This window comes from Chiloscyllium plagiosum, unplaced genomic scaffold (genome assembly GCF_037043375.1).
Source record: "Chiloscyllium plagiosum isolate Xiang-an unplaced genomic scaffold, Cpla_swu_hap1 HiC_scaffold_3, whole genome shotgun sequence".
In the NCBI taxonomy this organism is placed as follows: domain Eukaryota; kingdom Metazoa; phylum Chordata; class Chondrichthyes; order Orectolobiformes; family Hemiscylliidae; genus Chiloscyllium; species Chiloscyllium plagiosum.
In genome coordinates this window covers 91,863,437-91,883,536 of record NW_028270141.1, presented here as the reverse complement: position 1 = coordinate 91,883,536, position 20,100 = coordinate 91,863,437, and the positions used below count along the sequence as shown (strand labels likewise).

Sequence of the window (20,100 nt, the reverse complement as noted above, 5' to 3'; positions counted from 1 at the left end):
CATGCTGCACTCATCCTGTGGCCCGGTGCATACCTGACTTGTGCCTTGTAGAAGATGGACAGGCTCTGGATAATCTGGAGATGAGTTACTTGCCACAGCATTCCTGTTCTCTGACCTACTCTTATGGCCACTGTATTTACACGGCAAATCCAGTTGAGTTTCTGGTCAATGTTAACCTCCCAGGATACTGGTAGTGAGAGTTTCAATGAGGGTAAAAGTATTGACTGTCAATGGGTGGTGGTTAGATTGTCTCTTATTGGAGATAGTAATTTCCTGGCATTTGCGTGATGCAAATGCCCATTGCTACTTGTCAGCCCAAGCCTGGATATTGTCCAGATCCCGTTGCATTTGAACATGGACTGCTTCAGTTTCTGAGGATTTTTGTAGGGTGTTGAACATTGTGCAATCATTGGTGAATATCCCCACTTCTGACTTTATGATGAAGGAAAGGTCATTGATGAAGCAGCTAGAGATGGTTGGTCCTAGGATACTACAGCGGAGCGGAGATGTCTGACCTCCAACAACCACAACCATCTTCCTGTGTGTCAAGCTGGACTTCAATAGCCATCCAGGAGCCCTTAGGGTCTATGAATTCCTACATATGACAGGCCATACATCTACTCCTGATGAAGGAAGGGCTCTTGCCCGAAACGTCAATTCCCCTACTCCACGGATGCTGCCTGACCTGCTGTGCATTTCCAGCACCACACTCTTGACACTGATCTTCAGCATCTGCAGTCCTCACTATCTCCACACATGCCATGTCAAACTTGTAAAGTTCCTTGAAAGTGGAGGCACAGGTAGACAGGGTGGAGAAAGAAACGTTTGGCACACAAGCTTTCATTGGTCAGTGTATTGAGTACAAGAGTTGGGACATCATGTTATGGCTGTACAGAACATGGTGAATTTGAGAGTTTTAAAATACCGCATTCAACTCTCGTCTCCCTGCTATAGTAAAGACGTTGTTAAACTTGAAAGGGTTCAGAAAAGAATTACAAAGATGTTGCCAAGATTGGAGGGTTTGAGCTACGGGGGAAGAGGCTGAATTGGCTGGGGCTATTTTGCCTGGAGCATTGCAGGCTGAGGGATGACCTTATAGAGGTTTATAAAATCAAGGGGGGCATCAACTAGGTGAATAACCATGGTCTTTTCCCCGTGGTAGGAGAATTCAAAACTAGAGGGAAGAAGTTTTATGTGAGGGGGGGAAAAGATTTAAAAGGGACCTGAGGGGCAAATATTTAATCCAGAGGGTGGTTTGTGTGGGAACAAGTTGGCATAAGTGGGTACAGTTACGACATTTAAAAAGCATCTAGATGGGTTTAGAGGGATAAGGGCAAAAGTTGTCGAGAGTGTGTTGCTGGGAAAGCACAGCAAGTCAGGCAGCAGCCGGGGAGCAGGAGATTCGATGTTTCGGGCATAAGCCTTTCATCAGGATGAGCAAAATGCTGACAAATAGGACTCGATCAGTTTAGGATATTTGCTCATTGCGGACAAGTTGGACCAAAGGGTTTGTTTCTGTGTTGTATAACTCTATGACTACCTGCCCCAGAGGTGTGTCATAACAGTCTGAACGGGGTGATTAAAAATATCTGTAATTGGATATACAGTTGTTTCCACCTCTCCCACCCCTTCCCCCCCACCCCCCCTCTCCCCGTACCGCGGGGGATACGCTCCAGGACCTACCGCGGAAGCCCAAAACCACGGATAGGAGCAAACCCATTCAATTAAATGGGAAACGTACCTTCCCATCAACCTCCTGGTCCCTAGTTCCAGAACATTCCCTATAATATGCTCTGGCCACAGTAAACCGTGGGTAATTGAAACTGTGGAAAACGATTCCACGGATATGGGGATCTTTCTGTAATAGCGAGATTGAAATGCTGCACATTATGAAGGACAGAATAGTTTTTATCATATCTGAGGCCCAATATTGCTCCATCTTTGCTGTTCTCTCTCATTAGTGGTGACGTGCATCTCTCATCCACAAAAAAGTGTCACTCCCCATCTTCCATGATTGTTCCCCGACTGCTTTGACTCCTTGTCTGACCTGAAGCAGATTTTCAACTGAAGGACACAACCTCAACAAAGACTACCAATTAAAAAAAATCAATAATATCTTAAAAATAAAAGAAAATTGAAAATTCAAAATAATGTTAAAAACTCCTGAAACAGTTTGCAGAACTAACAACATTTCTTCTGGGTACTTGATACACTCATTTGTATTTCACATTTATACAAGCTGAAAACACCAAGGATGTAAGTGATGTCATGAGCAGATATGGATTTACCTAGCTTCTAAAATATGGGAACCAAAGCTTATTTATATTCCTGTGGTTGTTCAAGAGCACACAATGAACATGCACAATTTATATATACATATATAGCAATGAGCACAATTATGACAGATGCACTAGTTTAAACATACCTAAAAAGGTAAGCATTTGCTAAGACTCTTCTGTCCCATTCTAAAAATAAATCTGTTTGAAAAATGCCCAGAGGCCCATGTCCCTTAAAATGTACGATCTCGTAGAAAACTGGTGTAACAGACAGGTTCTATTCTACAAATATAAGAGTTTTTTAAAATTAATTTGACTAACCTCTTTTTCTATTCATCCTGATTTTGGAGCATGCAATTTGTTATTTGCTGTTTGTTCTCAAGTGCTACCAGCTGCCATGTGTTTAATCATCGATGCAATAATTGCAGTATTTGTAACTAATTGTGACTGACAATCAAAAATGCACCACGATGTTTTTGGCATAGCTGATGTATTTCTGTCACCACAGAAAAGTTGGAAATTACAGCAGAAACCCATTATTAAAACGCTGATGCTCTAATCAGTGATGAGCAAAATCATGTTTTGATTTTCTTTTCCTTCCCTTATTTTCAATTTAGTTTAATTTTCTTACTGTCTGTCTCTGGCTTTGCCCAGCTTGCGTAGCATTTAATGATTGACAGTATAAACAGTAACCCAGTCCCATTCTTTTGTTAATACCACTCTTGAGTTGGTTTTAGATATGTTGTGAAATTAGCCAAAAGTAATTCCTCCTTGGCATTCCCCTTCCAGGATTGTTGTATGTGGAATTTCTTGACACCTCCCCTATTTGGATCATGAAGACTAGGCTAGGATTAATCATGGCTAGGATTAAAGATAAAATTGTGTAAGGAGCCATAATGTGAAACTCATGCTTTAAAATTTTGTAGCAATGTACACTTGTTCTTCCATCTTTTGCCTAACGAAGCTGTGTGTTCTTAATCGAAGTGTTTTAAATATTTGATCCTGTGATGAACCTCTGACCACAAACTCAAGACATCACTAAAATTTCCAATTTTTATTTCCATCACATGAAACTATAAGAAATGGGAACAGCAGTAGGCCATTCAGCCCCTTGAGCTTATTCATTTAATAAGATCATGGCTGATCTGACATTCCTCCTATCCACTTTCCTGCAATTCCCCCAACCCTTAATTCCCCAACTGATTAAGAATCTATCTATCTATCTGCCTCAGCCTTAAATATACACAAGGATTCTGCCCCACAGCCCACTGTAGCAAGGAGTTCCAAAGATTCAATCCTGTGAGAATAAATTCCACCACATCCGAGTCTTAAATTAGCATATCTTTCTTCTGAGACTATACACCCTGGTCCTAGCCTCTCACATGAAGGGAAACAGCCTCTCAGCATTTACTCTGTCAAGTCCATTTAGAATCCTACATGTTTCAATGAGATAGAACATCACAGCGCAATACAGGCCCTTCGGCCCTCGATGTTGCGCCGCTCTGTGAAACCAATCTGAAGTCCATCTAACCTACACTATTCCATCCTCATCCATATGCCTATCCAATGACCATTTAAATGCCTATAAAGTTGGTAAGTCTGCAAATGTTGCAAGGTCATCTTTTATTCTTCTAAACTCCAGTGAGTAGTGTCCCAACCTGTTAGCTCTGCTCACACAGATAATCCTCAATATAGGGGATCATTCTGTGAAGCTTCTCTGAACTGCCTCCAATGAAATGATACATTTCCTTAAGTAGGGGGAACCAAAACCTCACTCAGTATTCCAAATGTGATCTCACCAGCACGTTGTATAGTTGCAGTAAGATTTCTCGATGCTAATATTCCAACCCCCTTGAAATAAAGGCCAACATTCCATTAGCTTTCCTGATTACTTCCTGCACTTGTGTGCTAGCCTTGTGTTTCATGCATAAGTACCAAGCCCCTTTGTGTTGCAGATTTCTGAAGTTTTTCACGATTTAAACAATACCTTCTTCTTTTGTTCTCCCCTCCAAAATGAATAATTTGACATCTTCCCATATTATACTCCACTTGCCAACTTGTTGCCCACTTATATAATCTATCAATATATCTCTGTAAACTATGCATCCCTCTTGCAAACTACCTTTCCACCTATTTTTGTGTAGTCTGTAAATTTGATTACAGTACATCCAGTTCATTCCTCCAAGTCATCAATATATACTGTAAACAGTTGTGGCCTCAGCACTGATCCCGATGGAACTCAATTGGTTACCAGATGCTAACGTGAAAAAGAGCCCTTATCCCCACTCTGTTTCCTGCCCATTAGCCAATTCTCTATCCATGTCAATGTACTATCTCCAATACTGTGGGCTCCAATTATGACAATGTTTTGTGAGGTACCTTGTTGAATGCCTACTAGAAGTCCAAATACAACACATCTACTTGTTCCTTCTATCCACTCCACTTGAGATTTTCTCAAAAAACTCTAATAAATTAGTCAGACACAATTTCCCTTTCATGAAGTTATGCTGACTCTGCTTGATTAGATTAGAATTTTCTAAATGCACTGCTATTCCAACACTTTCCAACCACAGATGTTGGACTAATCAGCACATAGCTACCTGCTGTTTGCCTCAGTCACAATCAGTGCATCTGCTATCTTTGTACCTACCTCTTTTAGGTTCATAGGATGCAAGCCCTCTGGGCCAGGGACTTAGTTGCCATTAGTCCCATTAGTTTGGCTAATACGGATGGTGAATTTACTTCATTCTCTCCTGTATTCTTTAGCTCAAAGAATCTTCCAGCATTCAGACTGATTAAAAAATCTGTTTAGTTCCTCTGTCATTTCTTTGTTCCCCATAACCATCTCCCTAGATTCATTTTACAGAAGCTCTTATTCTCAGAACCTACATTCCTTGTTGGTTTGCCCTTGTAATTTATTTTCTCTGTCTTTATTATTGTTTTAGTCCTCCTTTCTGGATTCTGAATTTACACCAGTGTTTGGGGCTATCACAGACTTTGGCCTCCTTACATGCTTTTTTTTCCAACTTTATAGTCTTAACTTCCTTGGTTAGATGTATTTTTGCTGAGAATCATGAACTACCTCTAAGTATCTGTCATTGCTCACTCACTGTCATTCCTGCTAATCTGTCTACTTTAGCTAACTCTGCCTGCTTTTCAATATAATTTAAGCTATAGAGTCACAGAGTCATAGAGGTGTATAGCATGGAAACAGACTCTTCAGTCCAACCCATCCATGCCAACCAGATATCCCAACCCAATCTAGTCCCACCTGCCAGCATCCAGCCCATATCCCTCCAAACCCTTCCTATTCATATACCCATCCAAATGCCCTTTAAATGTTGCAATTGTACCAGCCTACACCACTTCCTCTGGCAGCTCAATCCATACACGTACCACCCTCCATGTGAAAAAGTTGCCCCTCAGATCTCTTTTATATCTTTCCCCTCTCACCCTAAACCTATGCCCTCTAGTTCTGGACTCCCACACACCATGGAAAAGACTTGGTCTATTTATCCTATCCATGCCCCTCATAATTTTGTAAACCTCTATAAGGTCACCCCTCAGCCTCCGACTGAAACAACTCCAGCCTGTTCAGTCTCTCCTTATAGCTCAAATCCTCCAACCCTGGCAAAATCCTTGTAAATCTTTTCTGAACCCTTTCAAGTTGCACAACATTTTTCCGATAGGAAGGAGATCGGAATTGCATGCAATATTCCAACAGTGGCCTAATCAATAACCGGTACAGCCGCAACATTATCTCCCAACTCCTGTACTCAATACTCTGACCAATAAAGGAAAGCATACCTAACACCTTCTTCACTATCCTATTTACCTGCGACTCCACTTTCAAGGAGCTATGAACTTGCACTCCAAAGTCTCTTTGTTCAGCAACACTCCCTAGGACCTTACCATTAAGTGTATAAGTCCTGCTAAGATTTGCTTTCCCAGAATGCAGCACCTCACATTTATCTGAATTAAACTCCATCTGCCACTTCTCAGCCCATTGCCCTATCTGATCAAGATCCTGTTGTAGTCTGAGGTAACCCACTTCACTGTCCACTACACCTCCAATTGTGGTGTCATCTGCAAGCTTACTAACCGTACCTCTTATGCTCGCATCCAAATCATTCATGTAAATGACAAAAAGTAGAGGACCCAGCACCGATTCTTGTGGCACTCCACTGATCATAGGCCTCCAGTCTGAAAATCAACCCTTTATCTTCTACCTTTGATCCAGTTCTGTATCCAAATGGCTAGTTCTCCCTGTATTCCGAGAGATCTAACCTTGCTCACCAATCTCCCATTCGAACGCCTTACTGAAGTCCACATAGATCACATCTACTGCTTTGCCCTCATCTATCCTCTTCGTTACTTCTTCAAAAAACTCAATCAAGTCTGTGAGACATGATTTCTCATGCACAAAGCTATGTTGACTATCCCGAATCAGTCCTTCCCTTTCCAAATACATGTACATCCTGTCCCTCAGGATTCCCTCCAACAACTTGCCCACCACTGACGTCAGGCTCACTGGTATATAGTTCCCTGGCTTATCCTTACCACCTTTCTTAAACAGTGGCACCACGTTAGCCAACCTCCAGTCTTCCGGCAACTCACCTGTGACTATTGATGATACAAATATGTTGTGGTTCTGTTCGCCGAGCTGGAAGTTTTTGTTGCAAACGTTTCATCCCCTGGCTAGGCGACATCATCAGTGCTTGGGAGCCTCCTGCGAAGCGCTTCTTTGATGTTTCCTCCGGTGTTTATAGTGGTCTGTCCCTGCCGCTTCCGGTTGTCAGTTTCAGCTGTCCGCTGTAGTGGTTGGTATATTGGGTCCAGGTCGATGTGTTTGTTGATGGAGTTTGTGGATGAATGCCATGCCTCTAGGAATTCCCTGGCTGTTCTCTGTCTGGCTTGCCCTATGATAGTAGTGTTGTCCCAGTCGAATTCATGTTGCTTGTTGTCTGCGTGTGTGGCTACTAAGGATAGCTGGTCGTGTCGTTTCGTGGCTAGTTGATGTTCATGTATGCGGATTGTTAGCTGTCTTCCTGTTTGTCCTATATCGTGTTTAGTGCAGTCCTTGCATGGTATTTTGTACACTACATTCGTCTTGCTCATGTTGGGTATCGGGTCCTTCGTTCTGGTGAGTTGTTGCCTGAGCGTGGCTGTTGGTTTGTGTGCCATTATGAGTCCTAGGGGTCGCAGTAGTCTGGCAGTCAGTTCCGAGATGCTCCTGATGTATGGTAGTGTGGCTAGTCCTTTTGGTTGTGGTATGTCCTCATTCAAGGTCTTTCTCTTAGGCATCTGCTGATGAAGTTGCGCGGGTATTCGTTTTTGGCGAATACCTTGTATAGGTGTTCCTCCTCTTCTTTTTGCAGTCCTGGTGTACTGCAGTGTGTTGTGGCCCTTTTGAATAGTGTCCTGATGCAGCTTCGTTTGTGTGTGTTGGGGTGGTTACTTTCATAGTTTAGGACTTGGTCTGTGTGTGTGGCTTTCCTGTATACTCTTGTAGTGAATTCTCCGTCTGGTGTTCTCTGTACCATCACGTCTAGGAATGGGAGTTAGCTATCCTTTTCTTCTTCTCTCGTGAATCGGATTCCTGTGAGTGTGGCGTTGATGATCCGGTGTGTTTTTTCTATTTCCGTGTTTTTAATGATTACAAACGTGTCATCGACATATCTGACCCAGAGTTTGGGTTGAATTTGTGGTAGGACTGTTTGTTCTAACCTTTGCATAACTGCCTCTGCTATGAGTCCCGAGATTGGTGATCCCATGGGTGTTCCGTTGATTTGTTCGTATATCTGGTTGTTGAATATGAAGTGTGTTGTGAGGCACAAGTCCGGTAGTTTAAGTATGCCGTCTTTGTTGATAGTTCAGCGTCCTGTTTTCTGTTCTGTATGTCCAGTAGGTTGGCTATTGTTTCTCTGGCTAGGGTTTTGTCAATCGAAGTGAACAGTGCCGTCACGTCGAATGATATCATGGTTTCTTCTTTGTCTATGTGTATATTTCTGACGATGTCCAAGAATTCCTGTGTTGATTGTATAGAGTTTTTGGATCCGCTGACCAGGTGTTTCAGTTTCTGTTGTAGTTCTTTGGCCAGTTTGTATGATGGTGTCCCTGGTAGTGATACTATGGGTCTGAGTGGAATGTCTGGTTTGTGTACTTTAGGTAATCCATAGAATCTGGGGGTGTTGTTGCTTTCCGGTTTCATTCTTTGTAAGTCAGCTCTGGTTATCTGTCCGTTTTTTTGTAGATTCCTTAGTGTGTTATTTATCCTATTGGTGAGCTGTGGGGTGGGGTCAAACTCCCTCTTTTGGTAGGTGTTGGTATCTTCAAGTAGTTGTTGTGCTTTTTGGATGTAATCAGATTTATCTAGGATGACCGTCATTCTGCCTTTATCTGCTGGTAGTATGATTATGTTCTTATCGTTTCTTAGTGATTTCAGTGCTTCCCTCTCCTTGGTGTTGAGGTTATGTGTTTGTCTTTTCCTTATTATCATAGGTACGACAGTTTGTCTCACTGTTTGTTGTGAACAGAACCACAACAATGAGCACCCGAGCTACAAATCTTCGCACAAACTATGATACAAATATCTCAGCAAGAGGCCCAGCAATCACTTCCCTAGCTTCCCACAGAGTTCTAGGGTACACCTGATCAGGTCCTGGGGATTTATCCACTTTTAACCATTTCAAGACATCCAGCACTTCCTCCTCTGAAATATGGACATTTTTCATGATGTCACCATCTATTTCCCTACAGTCTATATCTTCCATATCCTTTTCCACAGTAAATACTGATGCAAAATAGTCGTTTAGTATCTCCCCCATTTTCTGCGGCTCCACACAAAGGCTGCCTTGCTGATCTTTGAGGGGGCCTATTCCCTCCCAAGTTACACTTTTGTCCTTAATATATTTATAAAAACTCTTTGGATTCTCCTTAATTCTGTTTGCCAAAGCAATCTCATGTCCCCTTTTTGCCCTCCTGATTTCCCTCTTAAGTATACTCCTACTGCCTTACTTCCTTTATACTCATCTAAGGATTCACTCGATCTATCCTGTCTATAACTGACATATGCTTACATCTTTTTCTTAACCAAACCCTCAATTTCTTTAGTCATCCAGAATTCCCTATGCCTACCAACCTTTCCTTTCACCCTGACAGGAATATACTTTCTCTGGATTCTTGTTACCTCATTTCTGAAGGCTTCCCATTTTCCAGCTGGCCTTTACCTGCGAACATCTGCCCCCAGTCAGCTTTTGAAAGTTCTTGCCTAATACCATCAAAATTTGCCTTTCTCCAATTTAGAACTTCAACTTTTAGATCTGGTCTATCCTTTTCCATCACTATTTTAAATCTAATAGAATTATGGCCGCTGGCCCCAAAGTGCTCCCCCACTGACACCTCAGTCACCTGCCCTGCCTTATTTCCCAAGAGTAGGTCAAGTTTTGCACCTTCTCTGGTAGGTACATCCACATACTGAATCAGAAAATTTTCTTGTACACACTTAACAAATTCCTTTCCATCTAAACCCTTAAAGTTAAAAATAGTTGTTTCTGACCCACACTTCTCACTTCTGAACTAGTACTAAATTCTATCATGTTATGCTCACTATTTCCTAGGGGATCTTTTAATTGAAGCTTATTTATAAAACCTGCCTCATATACATTACAAGATCTAAAGTAGCCTGCCTCCTGGTTGGCGACATGTGATATTGCCTGAGGAAACTATGCCTAATGCACTGTTTGAATTAATTGTCGCAGGTCGCTTTTCTAATTGGATCAATCCAATCAAAATGAAGATTGAAGTCACTCATAAATTATTGTTCTTTTTTTTTACACGCTCCTATTCTTTGTTGAATTATAGCCTTTCCTGCAGAATGACTAGTGTTTGGGAGGTGTATATTACTCCTACCAATATCTTCTTTCCCTTGCTGTTTTTATCTCTGCCCAGATAGAATCTGCATCATCAGAGCCTAGATCATCTCTCACAACTATATCTCTTTCATCTCTGACTGACCCCATCCCATTTTCCAACCCTCCTGTTTCTCTGAAAAGTCAAAAATCTCTGGATGTTAAATTCTCAGTTTTGAGTTTCTTGTAACCATGTTACCATAATGGTATGAAATCACATTCATTTAGCTCAGTTTGTGCCATCACTTCATCTAATTCATTCCAATGTTTTGTGCATTGAGATACAAAACCTTTAAGATTGTTATATTATCAAATTTCCCTACACCTTTATGGTCCCTTGGTACAATATGACAATCACACATTCTGTCCCTTCTTTTTATTTTCTGGTAACAATTAACCCCAATGCTAACCCACAACCCTACTTTCTGCTTTATCTTTGATTTTATAATTTTCCATGCAATTGAATACACCCAACTCCCACTCTGCCACTATTTAGTTTAAAGCCCTATCCATGGCCCAAGTTACATGATTCATCAGGACTTGGTCCCATTGTGATTCAGGTCGAGCATGGGAAAAGTCCTTCCTTCCCCAGTATTGGCATTAATGTCCCATGAATTCAAACCCATTTCTTACACCAACCAACTTTGAACCACACATTTACCTCTTTAATCTTGTTGACGCTGTGCCAATTAGCTTGTGACTCAGGTAGTAATTTGGAGATTGCCATTTTGTTTCTATTTTTTAAATTTAGCCCCAAGCTGCTCATATTTCCTCAGTAGAACCTCTTTCTGCTTTGCATCTATATTGTTGGTACCTACGTGGACTGTCTCTTTCCCTTCCACTCCAAATTTCTCTGTAGTTCAGGTGCGATATCCTGAACCTAGGTACCAAACAAGTGACTCTCAATCTTGGCCACAGAGAACACTGTCTATTCCCCTGATTAAACTATCCCTGATCAAAACGACATTTCTCTTTACTCCCTGCTCTTGAATAGCTACCTGTTCCATGGTCAGTTTGCTCTCCTCCCTAAAGCTCCCACTCTCATCCACACTGGGAGCAAGAATCTCAAACCTGTTGGACAAGATCAAGGACTGAGAAGGATTGAGGTTCCTGTAGCACTACCTCTTGGATCTCTGTATGTGCCTCACTGGTAGTCACACTTTCCTACCCCTGACCGAATTTGAGGTAATGAGTCTAAGGGGTATGACTGCCTCCTGAAACACAGTGCGCAGGTAACTCTTGTTGGCCAGAGGCTGCACACACAAAGACAGTAGCTGTAAACTGAAGTCACCCGAGCCCTAGCTGCTGGCTTGGGCAGGCTTGAGCTAGTTCAGTTGTGAGGCATGAATAATAGGGAAATCCTTATTTGGAGGAAGAATAATGAGGTAATCCGAAAGGTGTCCTCGAAGTGAGCTGAGAGTGGAAAGACACCCCTCTCGGATGAGCTGAGGAGCCAACAAGAACAAGACACCGCAGTTTGGGAAGATAAGGAAAAAGGATAAAAATGAAGGATTTTCAGGATACCATCAGTAAAAGTTCTGGACAGCAACCTTTGCAAAATGCAACCCCATAATTGGATGTGCAGGAGACGCCAGACCTGGAAAAATGTCCAGCCAGTGTAATCTTCTATTCTTGGGTATTAGCTTTTATTTTGCTGACTGTTCTGGGAATGTCAAGTTTAGTCGGTAGTGATAAATTGCATGCTTGCTGTTAACCTTCTTCTAACCAAATGATATGAATTGTCTGTCTGTTTTAACTGAACTAATGAAAGGTAGTGGTTAATTGATGCAGATTTGACTCTTGTCTGCTTTCTGCCCAAACCAGAATTTATAGCACACTGTAAATTTTTATACTGTGTTACGATCGAGCCCTCCACAATCACCTGATGAAGGAGCGTCGCTCCGAAAGCTAGTGTGCTTCCAATTAAACCTGTTGGACTATAACCTGGTGTTGTGTGATTTTTAACTTTGTACATTCAAATTGTGATGTGATCTGATCTGAATGTACCACAATCTCAGCTTATCTGATGCTCTAATCTTCAGTCATATCTTTTTACCAGATTTCAATGTTACCCCTAGCTGATTTTCCCGCTCTGCCTTTAGTAAACTTGAAGCAATTGAACAATTCTGCTGTCTGTGTCTTTGTCCTCTGCTCACTGATGTACCTTGGCTCCCAATCAGGTAATGCCTTGAATTTAAAATTCTCATCCTGCTTTTCAAATCCCTTCATGGCCTCACCTCACCTTGTTTAAGTAATCTCCTCCAACTCCACAACCCTTCACAACACCTTTGCACAACGGATCTGGCCTCTTGTGAATTCCTAATCCTAATTATACTACTGTGCCTTCAGTTACTTAAATAGAATCTCTTGAATTCCTTCCCTAAACTTCTTGCCTCACTACTATGGTTTTCATCCTTTAAGATACTTCTTAAAACCAACACCCATGACCAAGCTTCAGTCAGTTGACCTAAAATCATCTTATATGGTTCAGTGTTAAATCTTATTTTATAAAATTTCTGAAGTGCCTTGCATCATTTCATTTGCTATAAGATCTATAAAAATACAAGTTATTGATGCTGTAATGTGGAAATGTGCCTTGTTGAATGCTTTCTGAAAATTCTCTTTGTCACCTTCACAAAACACAATTACATTTGTCAAACTCGCTATGCCTTTAAACAAAACTGAGGTTTCTAGTAATGAAGTCAGACACAGCTTTATAATCACAATATTTTTTTCTTTCTCTTCAATTTTATCCCAAGTTGTCACATTTTCTGATCCCAACCTCAATTTTCATTTGTGAAGAAGATTTAAACATTATGATCAGATTTTATCGAAACATATGGTTTTCTAAAAGGTGTTGCTTGAGAATATTTATTTATTCCTTTGAAGTAGTAGCAGAGAGCAATCTGAACCAAGATAGTAGTGGAAAGAAGTTACAGATTGCCTCAGGATTCTTATATTATGAAAGGTGAAATGTTATAATTATAAATGTTTTAACATTTTAACCTGTATCGATCACAGTACATCGATTCTGATTAATTACTTATGAAGCAGTTAGAAAACATATCAAAAAAATTAGATCAGTTTCTCTCTTTAACAAACCTTTCTTTTGATTAGAGCTGAAAATGTGTTGCTGGAAAAGCGCAGCAGGTCAGGCAGCATCCAAGGAACAGGAGAATCGACGTTTCGGGCATATGCCTTTCTTCCTGAAGAAGGGCTTATGCCCGAAACATCGATTCTCCTGTTCCTTGGATGCTGCCTGACCTGCTGCGTTTTTCCAGCAACACATTTTCAGCTCTGATCTCCAGCATCTGCAGTCCTCACTTTCTCCTTTCTTTTGATTAACCTATCTGTGGCCTAAAAGTAAAACCGACATACCAGATTCTCAATAGATGGCATTAAAACACAGAATTACTGATCCTTACCTGATATCCAAAGGAGCCCATCAGCCATACAACCTGCATGGCAGGACAGCGATCTATCAAAGGATTGTACAAAAGACCACTTGTTCTTCTTCGTACAGTATCTCTCGACAGTAGGCAAAACCTGTCGTAGTTCATTCCTTCCACCCACTGCGTACAGATATTCATCCAAAGCTCCAAGTACAAAATGCTCACGGCAGTTTTTCATGGGAGCTATCTCTGTCCAAGTGTTACTGCGAGGATCAAAACGGCATGCAGTCCTCACTGCACAGGTGCGACCTGTTGCGTGCTCTACCTCTCCGCCTGCTACAAAAAGGAAGTCTCCCATGACAGCCACACAATGATGACTTCTTCCCACTGGCATTGGAGACAGCTCACTCCAGTTTGAAACCCTTGCTATGTGAACATTCTCCTGGTTCACCGGATTAAAGTAACGCAGGTCTTTCACTTTGCAAATCTCCCGTTTCTTACCACCTACAATGTAAAGTGTTTCTGACTGAAAGCGAGGTCGTGTCCTGATGGTTTGCCATATGGGCTGTGCATAGATGCTCTGGTGGTAATCCAAGGATTCAGTTATGAAAGCTGTGACAGTTTCACTGGCCTGAACCAGAGGATGAGATAGGGCTACGGCATGAAGTGTGTCAACATCCATCAAACCGAAGCGTACATACTGTAAGAGTTCATCCATATACTGATACCGACAGCCATTTTCCAACCACCTGACTGCCAGCTGTCAAAATAAAACAAAGTAGCCTGGTTAGTCTTATAAAACATGAAAATACACCTTTTTTAGGAAAGTCAATCACTATTACACTTGAAATTTGAAGTTTAGAATTATTAAATATTCCTAGCATTCATACATAAACCAAGGATACAATCTTCTGATTTGATAAACAAAATATGGTTAATCGCTAATTTGAAAGTCCATTTAATTTCTGACTACAGCTTGGAATCTAAATCAAAATCAAAAGTAATGCAAATTAAGACTTTGTTTTCTCAGTCTGAAGTTAAAATCATAATTGCACTCAACAATGATAATTAAATTAAAAATGATAATGTGGCCAAAATGCCATTGATCCCTTCACTGCTATTGTACTTTATTTAACTAGGGTGTACCTGCCTACAACATTTATCCTGGAAATGTGTTGCTGGAAAAGCGCAGCAGGTCAGGCAGCATCCAGGGAACAGGAGAATCGACGTTTCGGGCATAAGCCCTTCTTCAGGAATGAGGAAAGTTTGTCCAGCAGGCTAAGATAAAAGGTAGGGAGGAGGGACTTGGGGGAGGGGCGTCGGAAATGTGATAGGTGGAAAGAGGTCAAGGTGAGGGTGATAGGTCAGACTGGGGTGGGGGCGGAGAGGTCGGGAAGAAGATTGCAGGTTAGGAAGACGGTGCTGAATTTGATGGATTTGACTGAGACAGGGTGGGGGGAGGGGAAATGAGGAAACTGGTGAAATCCGAGTTCATCCCTTGTGGTTGGAGCGTTCCTAGCCGGAAGATGAGGCGTTCTTCCTCCAACCGTCGTTTTGTTGTGGTCTGACGATGGAGGAGTCCAAAGACCTGCATATCCTTGGTGGAGTGGGAGGGGGAATTGAAATGTTGAGCTACAGGGTGGTTGGGTTGGTTGGTCCGGGTGTCCCAGAGGTGTTCTCTGAAACGCTCCGCAAGTAGCCGGCCTGTCTCCCCAATATAGAGGAGGCCACATCGGGTGCAGAGGATGCAATAGATGATATGTGTGGAGGTGCAGGTGAATCTGTGGCGGATATGGAAGTTTCCTTTGGGGCCTTGGAGGGAGGTGAGGGGGGAGGTGTGGTTGCAACTTCCATATCCGCCACAGATTCACCTGCACCTCCACACATATCATCTATTGCATCCTCTGCACCCGATGTGGCCTCCTCTATATTGGGGAGACAGGCCGGCTACTTGCGGAGCGTTTCAGAGAACACCTCTGGGACACCCGGACCAACCAACCCAACCACCCTGTAGCTCAACATTTCAATTCCCCCTCCCACTCCACCAAGGATATGCAGGTCTTTGGACTCCTCCATCGTCAGACCACAACAAAACGACGGTTGGAGGAAGAACGCCTCATCTTCCGGCTAGGAACGCTCCAACCACAAGGGATGAACTCGGATTTCACCAGTTTCCTCATTTCCCCTCCCCCCACCCTGTCTCAGTCAAATCCATCAAATTCAGCACCGCCTTCCTAACCTGCAATCTTCTTCCCGACCTCTCCGCCCCCACCCCAGTCTGACCTATCACCCTCACCTTGACCTCTTTCCACCTATCACATTTCCGACGCCCCTCCCCCAAGTCCCTCATCCCTACCTTTTATCTTAGCCTGCTGGACAAACTTTCCTCATTCCTGAAGAAGGGCTTATGCCCGAAACGTCGATTCTCCTGTTCCCTGGATGCTGCCTGACCTTCTGCGCTTTTCCAGCAACACATTTCCAGCTCTGATCTCCAGCATCTGCAGACCTCACTTTCTCCTACAACATTTATCCTACTCATATCATGTATCAAAACAAATCCAATGCCCACATTATTTCAGATGTTACTGTAACCATATTCTCACTAACAAGAGATATGAATTATTGATGCTTAATAGGCAGCTATGGATTATGTTGCATTTATACATTTTAGGTTCACTTGGTAATATGTAATTGATATCATTTATCACAGGAGTGTGAAAAAGGAGTCTAAATGGGGAAAGGCAGCATCAAAATGTTGCTATGATGTTGACAAATATGCATTTATTTATTACTCTTTCCCTGAAGACGCTGTAGTCCTTGCTCACAGATGGTTCCATTGGTCGGTAATACGGATAATGTATTTGAGTGTTAGGTTATTCAACTACAGAGTGCATCATAATTGAGCCAAATTCTATCCTTGCTGCCTATGATTAGGATGCATTAAACCCTTGCCAGATGTACCCTTCCTAACACAGGAAAAAAAAAGGTTAATTACACCACTCTTCAAGTTATCTCAGCTGACTTAAGTGAGCTCAGCACAGATTGCAAACTGAAACGGGGACCCCATCTACCGAGATCTGAAAACATCCCAATCAGAATTAGTACCTTGCAGTAAGGATCTGAGGAAATTAGTGAAAAAAGACAACATAATAAATACTTCAATGTCAGGTCATAACTCACCTTATTCTTTGAGTTAATGGGTCATGCATTTTAATCTCATTCAAGTTTGCTTTTGTATAAAAGGCCAGTCTTTGATGGTCATAGCCAAATTATTGATACACAATATTAATATATACAAAATGTTTAAAATACTTTCAATGTCATTAAGTTTTAATATATGGATCAGTAATCTTTAATTCCCAGTGACCGATTTTAGTACTTGGGTTTTTTAAAAATAAATACCTTTAATTGAGCCATGACATGTGTTTTAAAATCGTTCCAGAATACACAGAATCTGTAAGTTGGTCAAGCTTCATATGAAAGTACTAAATGAAAGCCTAAACAACATAGCTAAGCAACTGAAATAAATCAAAATGGCAAATGCAGGAGATCTGAAACAAAAACAGGAACTGCTGGCGACTCAGCATCTGTGGGAAGAAAGTGGAATTAACATTTCAAGTCCAGTGATGCATCATCAGAGAAAGCACCCATACCTGAGTTTCGCCAGCAATTTCTGTTTTTGTGGCTAAACAACTGATTCGTATTATATTAAGATAATTGAAACTGAAAAGTAGCAATGGACATCTCATCTGCAGAAATAATCATAGACAAAAAGCAACTTCCCTAAATTTATTTTGTTAAAGTAAAAATGCTGATGTCTCTCTGATATTTATCAATGGCATTTGATTGCTTTGACAATGGGAGATTGGAACTCTTTTGTTCACATGGGTTGTCCCCATTGTATACCAAAGGTCAGCTGTCACATGACCAGATTTTACCCTTGTGAAAAATTATGATTATAAATTTGCCTGTTGGTTACAGAGTAACATTAAACGCACAGCCATTCTCTCTCCACAGTTTCTTTTAGGCTCAGAGCCTATTTCTGTCACAATTTTAAATATATCTCAGAGATATTACATTTAAAATAAAAACAAACTTCATGTACCATATCGCTCACTCAATAAAAGGATGGGTTTCAGTTTGCATTAGTTGGTCACCTGAAAAGCCACCAGTTTGCATTGTCAGCAAGTCCACTACAACCTCAACACGAACCAATGGAACACTAGAATGCACTTAGAGACTCCAAATTTTTATTACGTTTCACCTCCCCTATGCTTATAAGTTGTATTGCTTGACTTTATGTTAGTGAGTGTGCACATCACAAGATTTGGGACAGTTTTACCTTTTAATAATATTTATGCATTTAACAGAGTGAGTCTTTAATGCACTAAAGTTCTCTACTTGCTTATTCAACAGATTATTTTTTCCCGTTGCCTTACACATGGTCAAGTACATACTGAATTGAGATATCAAGTTTTTTTTTTAAGAATTCAAGCCATGTTATAACCAACTTCAGGAGGGAAGAAAGAAGAAATTAATTCCAAACTTGATCAAAACAATATGTGTGTACCTCATCACAGCTGAGTCATCATAATGTTAGTTTACTCAAAATATATCAAATCTGAATGGAGGGGATTGAGAACGCACAAGATTGAGGAAAGTATCAGAGAACCCAGAGTTTAAAGAATTAAGTCTGCCGAACATGCTAGTAAAAGAAAGGAAATTGTGGGTAGAATTTACTATTTTCATTGGCTGTTTTGCTCAGTTGCTGATATGTTGGTTTGACATCCCAGGTGACTATCCAAAGCAAGTGCCATTATGTCCTCTAATCAAGCAGTTTAGAAGCCAGTGGCTAAAGACAACTAACCAGCACATGGCTCAGTGGTCAGCACTGCTGTCTCACAGCACCACATACCTGGGTTCAAATCCAGCCACAAATGACTGTGTGGAGTTTGCACATTCTCCCTGTGTCTGTGTCAGTTTCTATTGGGTGCCCTGGTTTCCTCCTATAGTTCAAAGATAGGCAGGTTAGGTGGGCTGGCCATCCAAATGTGGGGTTACGGGGATAGGTTGAGGATTAGAGTCTTTGGAGGGTTGGTGCAGACGTGGTGGGCCAAATGGCCTCCTCCACACTGCAGGGATTCAAGATTATTACCTATTTTCACCTCGCAAATAAGCAGTTTGCTTTTCTTCCACTTGTCTGAGCAGGGACCTAGCAGCTTGAGCTTGCCACTTGCTGTTCTGGACATCCATCTTGTCCAGCACTGCCCAATATCCAAAGGGCACACTCCATGGGCAGCAACCACCTTCCAACTCTAATCTAATTGAAGTAGCCACTGATACATTTGTATCTGAGCTGGTGGTATGTGTAGGTTACAGCCTCACCGGTGCTTCCTCTGAGGCATACGTGACTTCATTCTCACAGGTGGAGGAGTAGCTGATATTCTGAGGCACTGGCCACTTCAAAGCAGAGACAGTGCATATGTTGCTGGTCTCTGCAGGAATCATGAGATAGAATAAGTTGTAAAATAGAGGTAAGAAACTGGGGCATGGTAAGAATGCACTCACATGCAGGTAATGAGGCAGCAGCAAAACACTTGGCATTCAATCTAACTTGTATGAGACAGAAGCAGGGACTGAGTGAGATGAAAGTAGCTGGTACTGTTCTTACAGTGTTGCAGGTAGGGAAAAGGTGGTGAGGTGTTTTGAATATAGGCAGTTTAGAGGACAGGAAGGGTTAGTTGGTTAGGGTGGGTGAGAGCCACTAATGGAAGATGCTGCATACATCAGTGAGTACAGTAGACCATGAGGCTTGTTGAGAAGGGCGTGTGGTGGCAGAGTTAGTGAGTGTGATGACTGCAGAGAGAAGATAATGGATTGTACCACTGCGGAGCTTTGAAAGTCATTAATGTTCTTGCCCTGATGGGTAGTCCTCCAGATTGTGGATGTCTCACTTACCTGGAGGGCAATTTTGGACCAGACTGGCAGGGTTTGATGATTGGTTTCCTTTAGCAGTCCTGATGACCCTCCTGCCTACCTTCCAATGTCAGTTGACAAATTGGAATGCAAACCTGCCTCTGCCTGTTATCTACAGGGAATTGTTTTCATATTCCAACTGTGAAGTGATATTTGTGACTGACAGCATTGACCCGGTGTTGCACACTTGCATTGTTTGTCGCACCAGCAGTGGGTATTGCAGAAGGTACTGATAGTGGCAAGTACTTCCCCTGCTGCGATACCATAGTGTATGATGCAGACATAAGAAAAGCAGCAGAGAATTGGGTGAGATAACTTCACAGGTCTCATGGACAGAAACCTTCATGAAACTCCTTGAAACACAACTTTAGCAATTTGAGGTAAAATTCAGCCTCATGTGATGAGACTTGTGCTCTTTTTCTGTATCTGATTTTTATATTTTAATGTATTAAATCATTAAGGCTCCTCACCTGCCAATAAAACGTGTTATTCAAACCATCAAAATCATAAAGCTTTCACTAACTTTAGAGCTAGGGCTTTGTTACT

The 20,100-nt window shown here is 41.7% G+C and overlaps 1 protein-coding gene across 2 annotated transcripts in view; it reads right to left on the bottom strand.

Moving 5' to 3' along the window:
• Positions 1-20,100, bottom strand: part of klhl32 (kelch-like family member 32) — a 312,283-nt gene that overhangs the window by 37,958 nt on the left and 254,225 nt on the right. For both annotated transcript variants that reach the window (XM_043685379.2, XM_043685376.2), the window contains exon 8: positions 13,612-14,338. In XM_043685379.2, the coding sequence (XP_043541314.1) occupies positions 13,612-14,338 (727 nt within the window). The remainder of the gene's footprint in view (positions 1-13,611; positions 14,339-20,100) is intronic.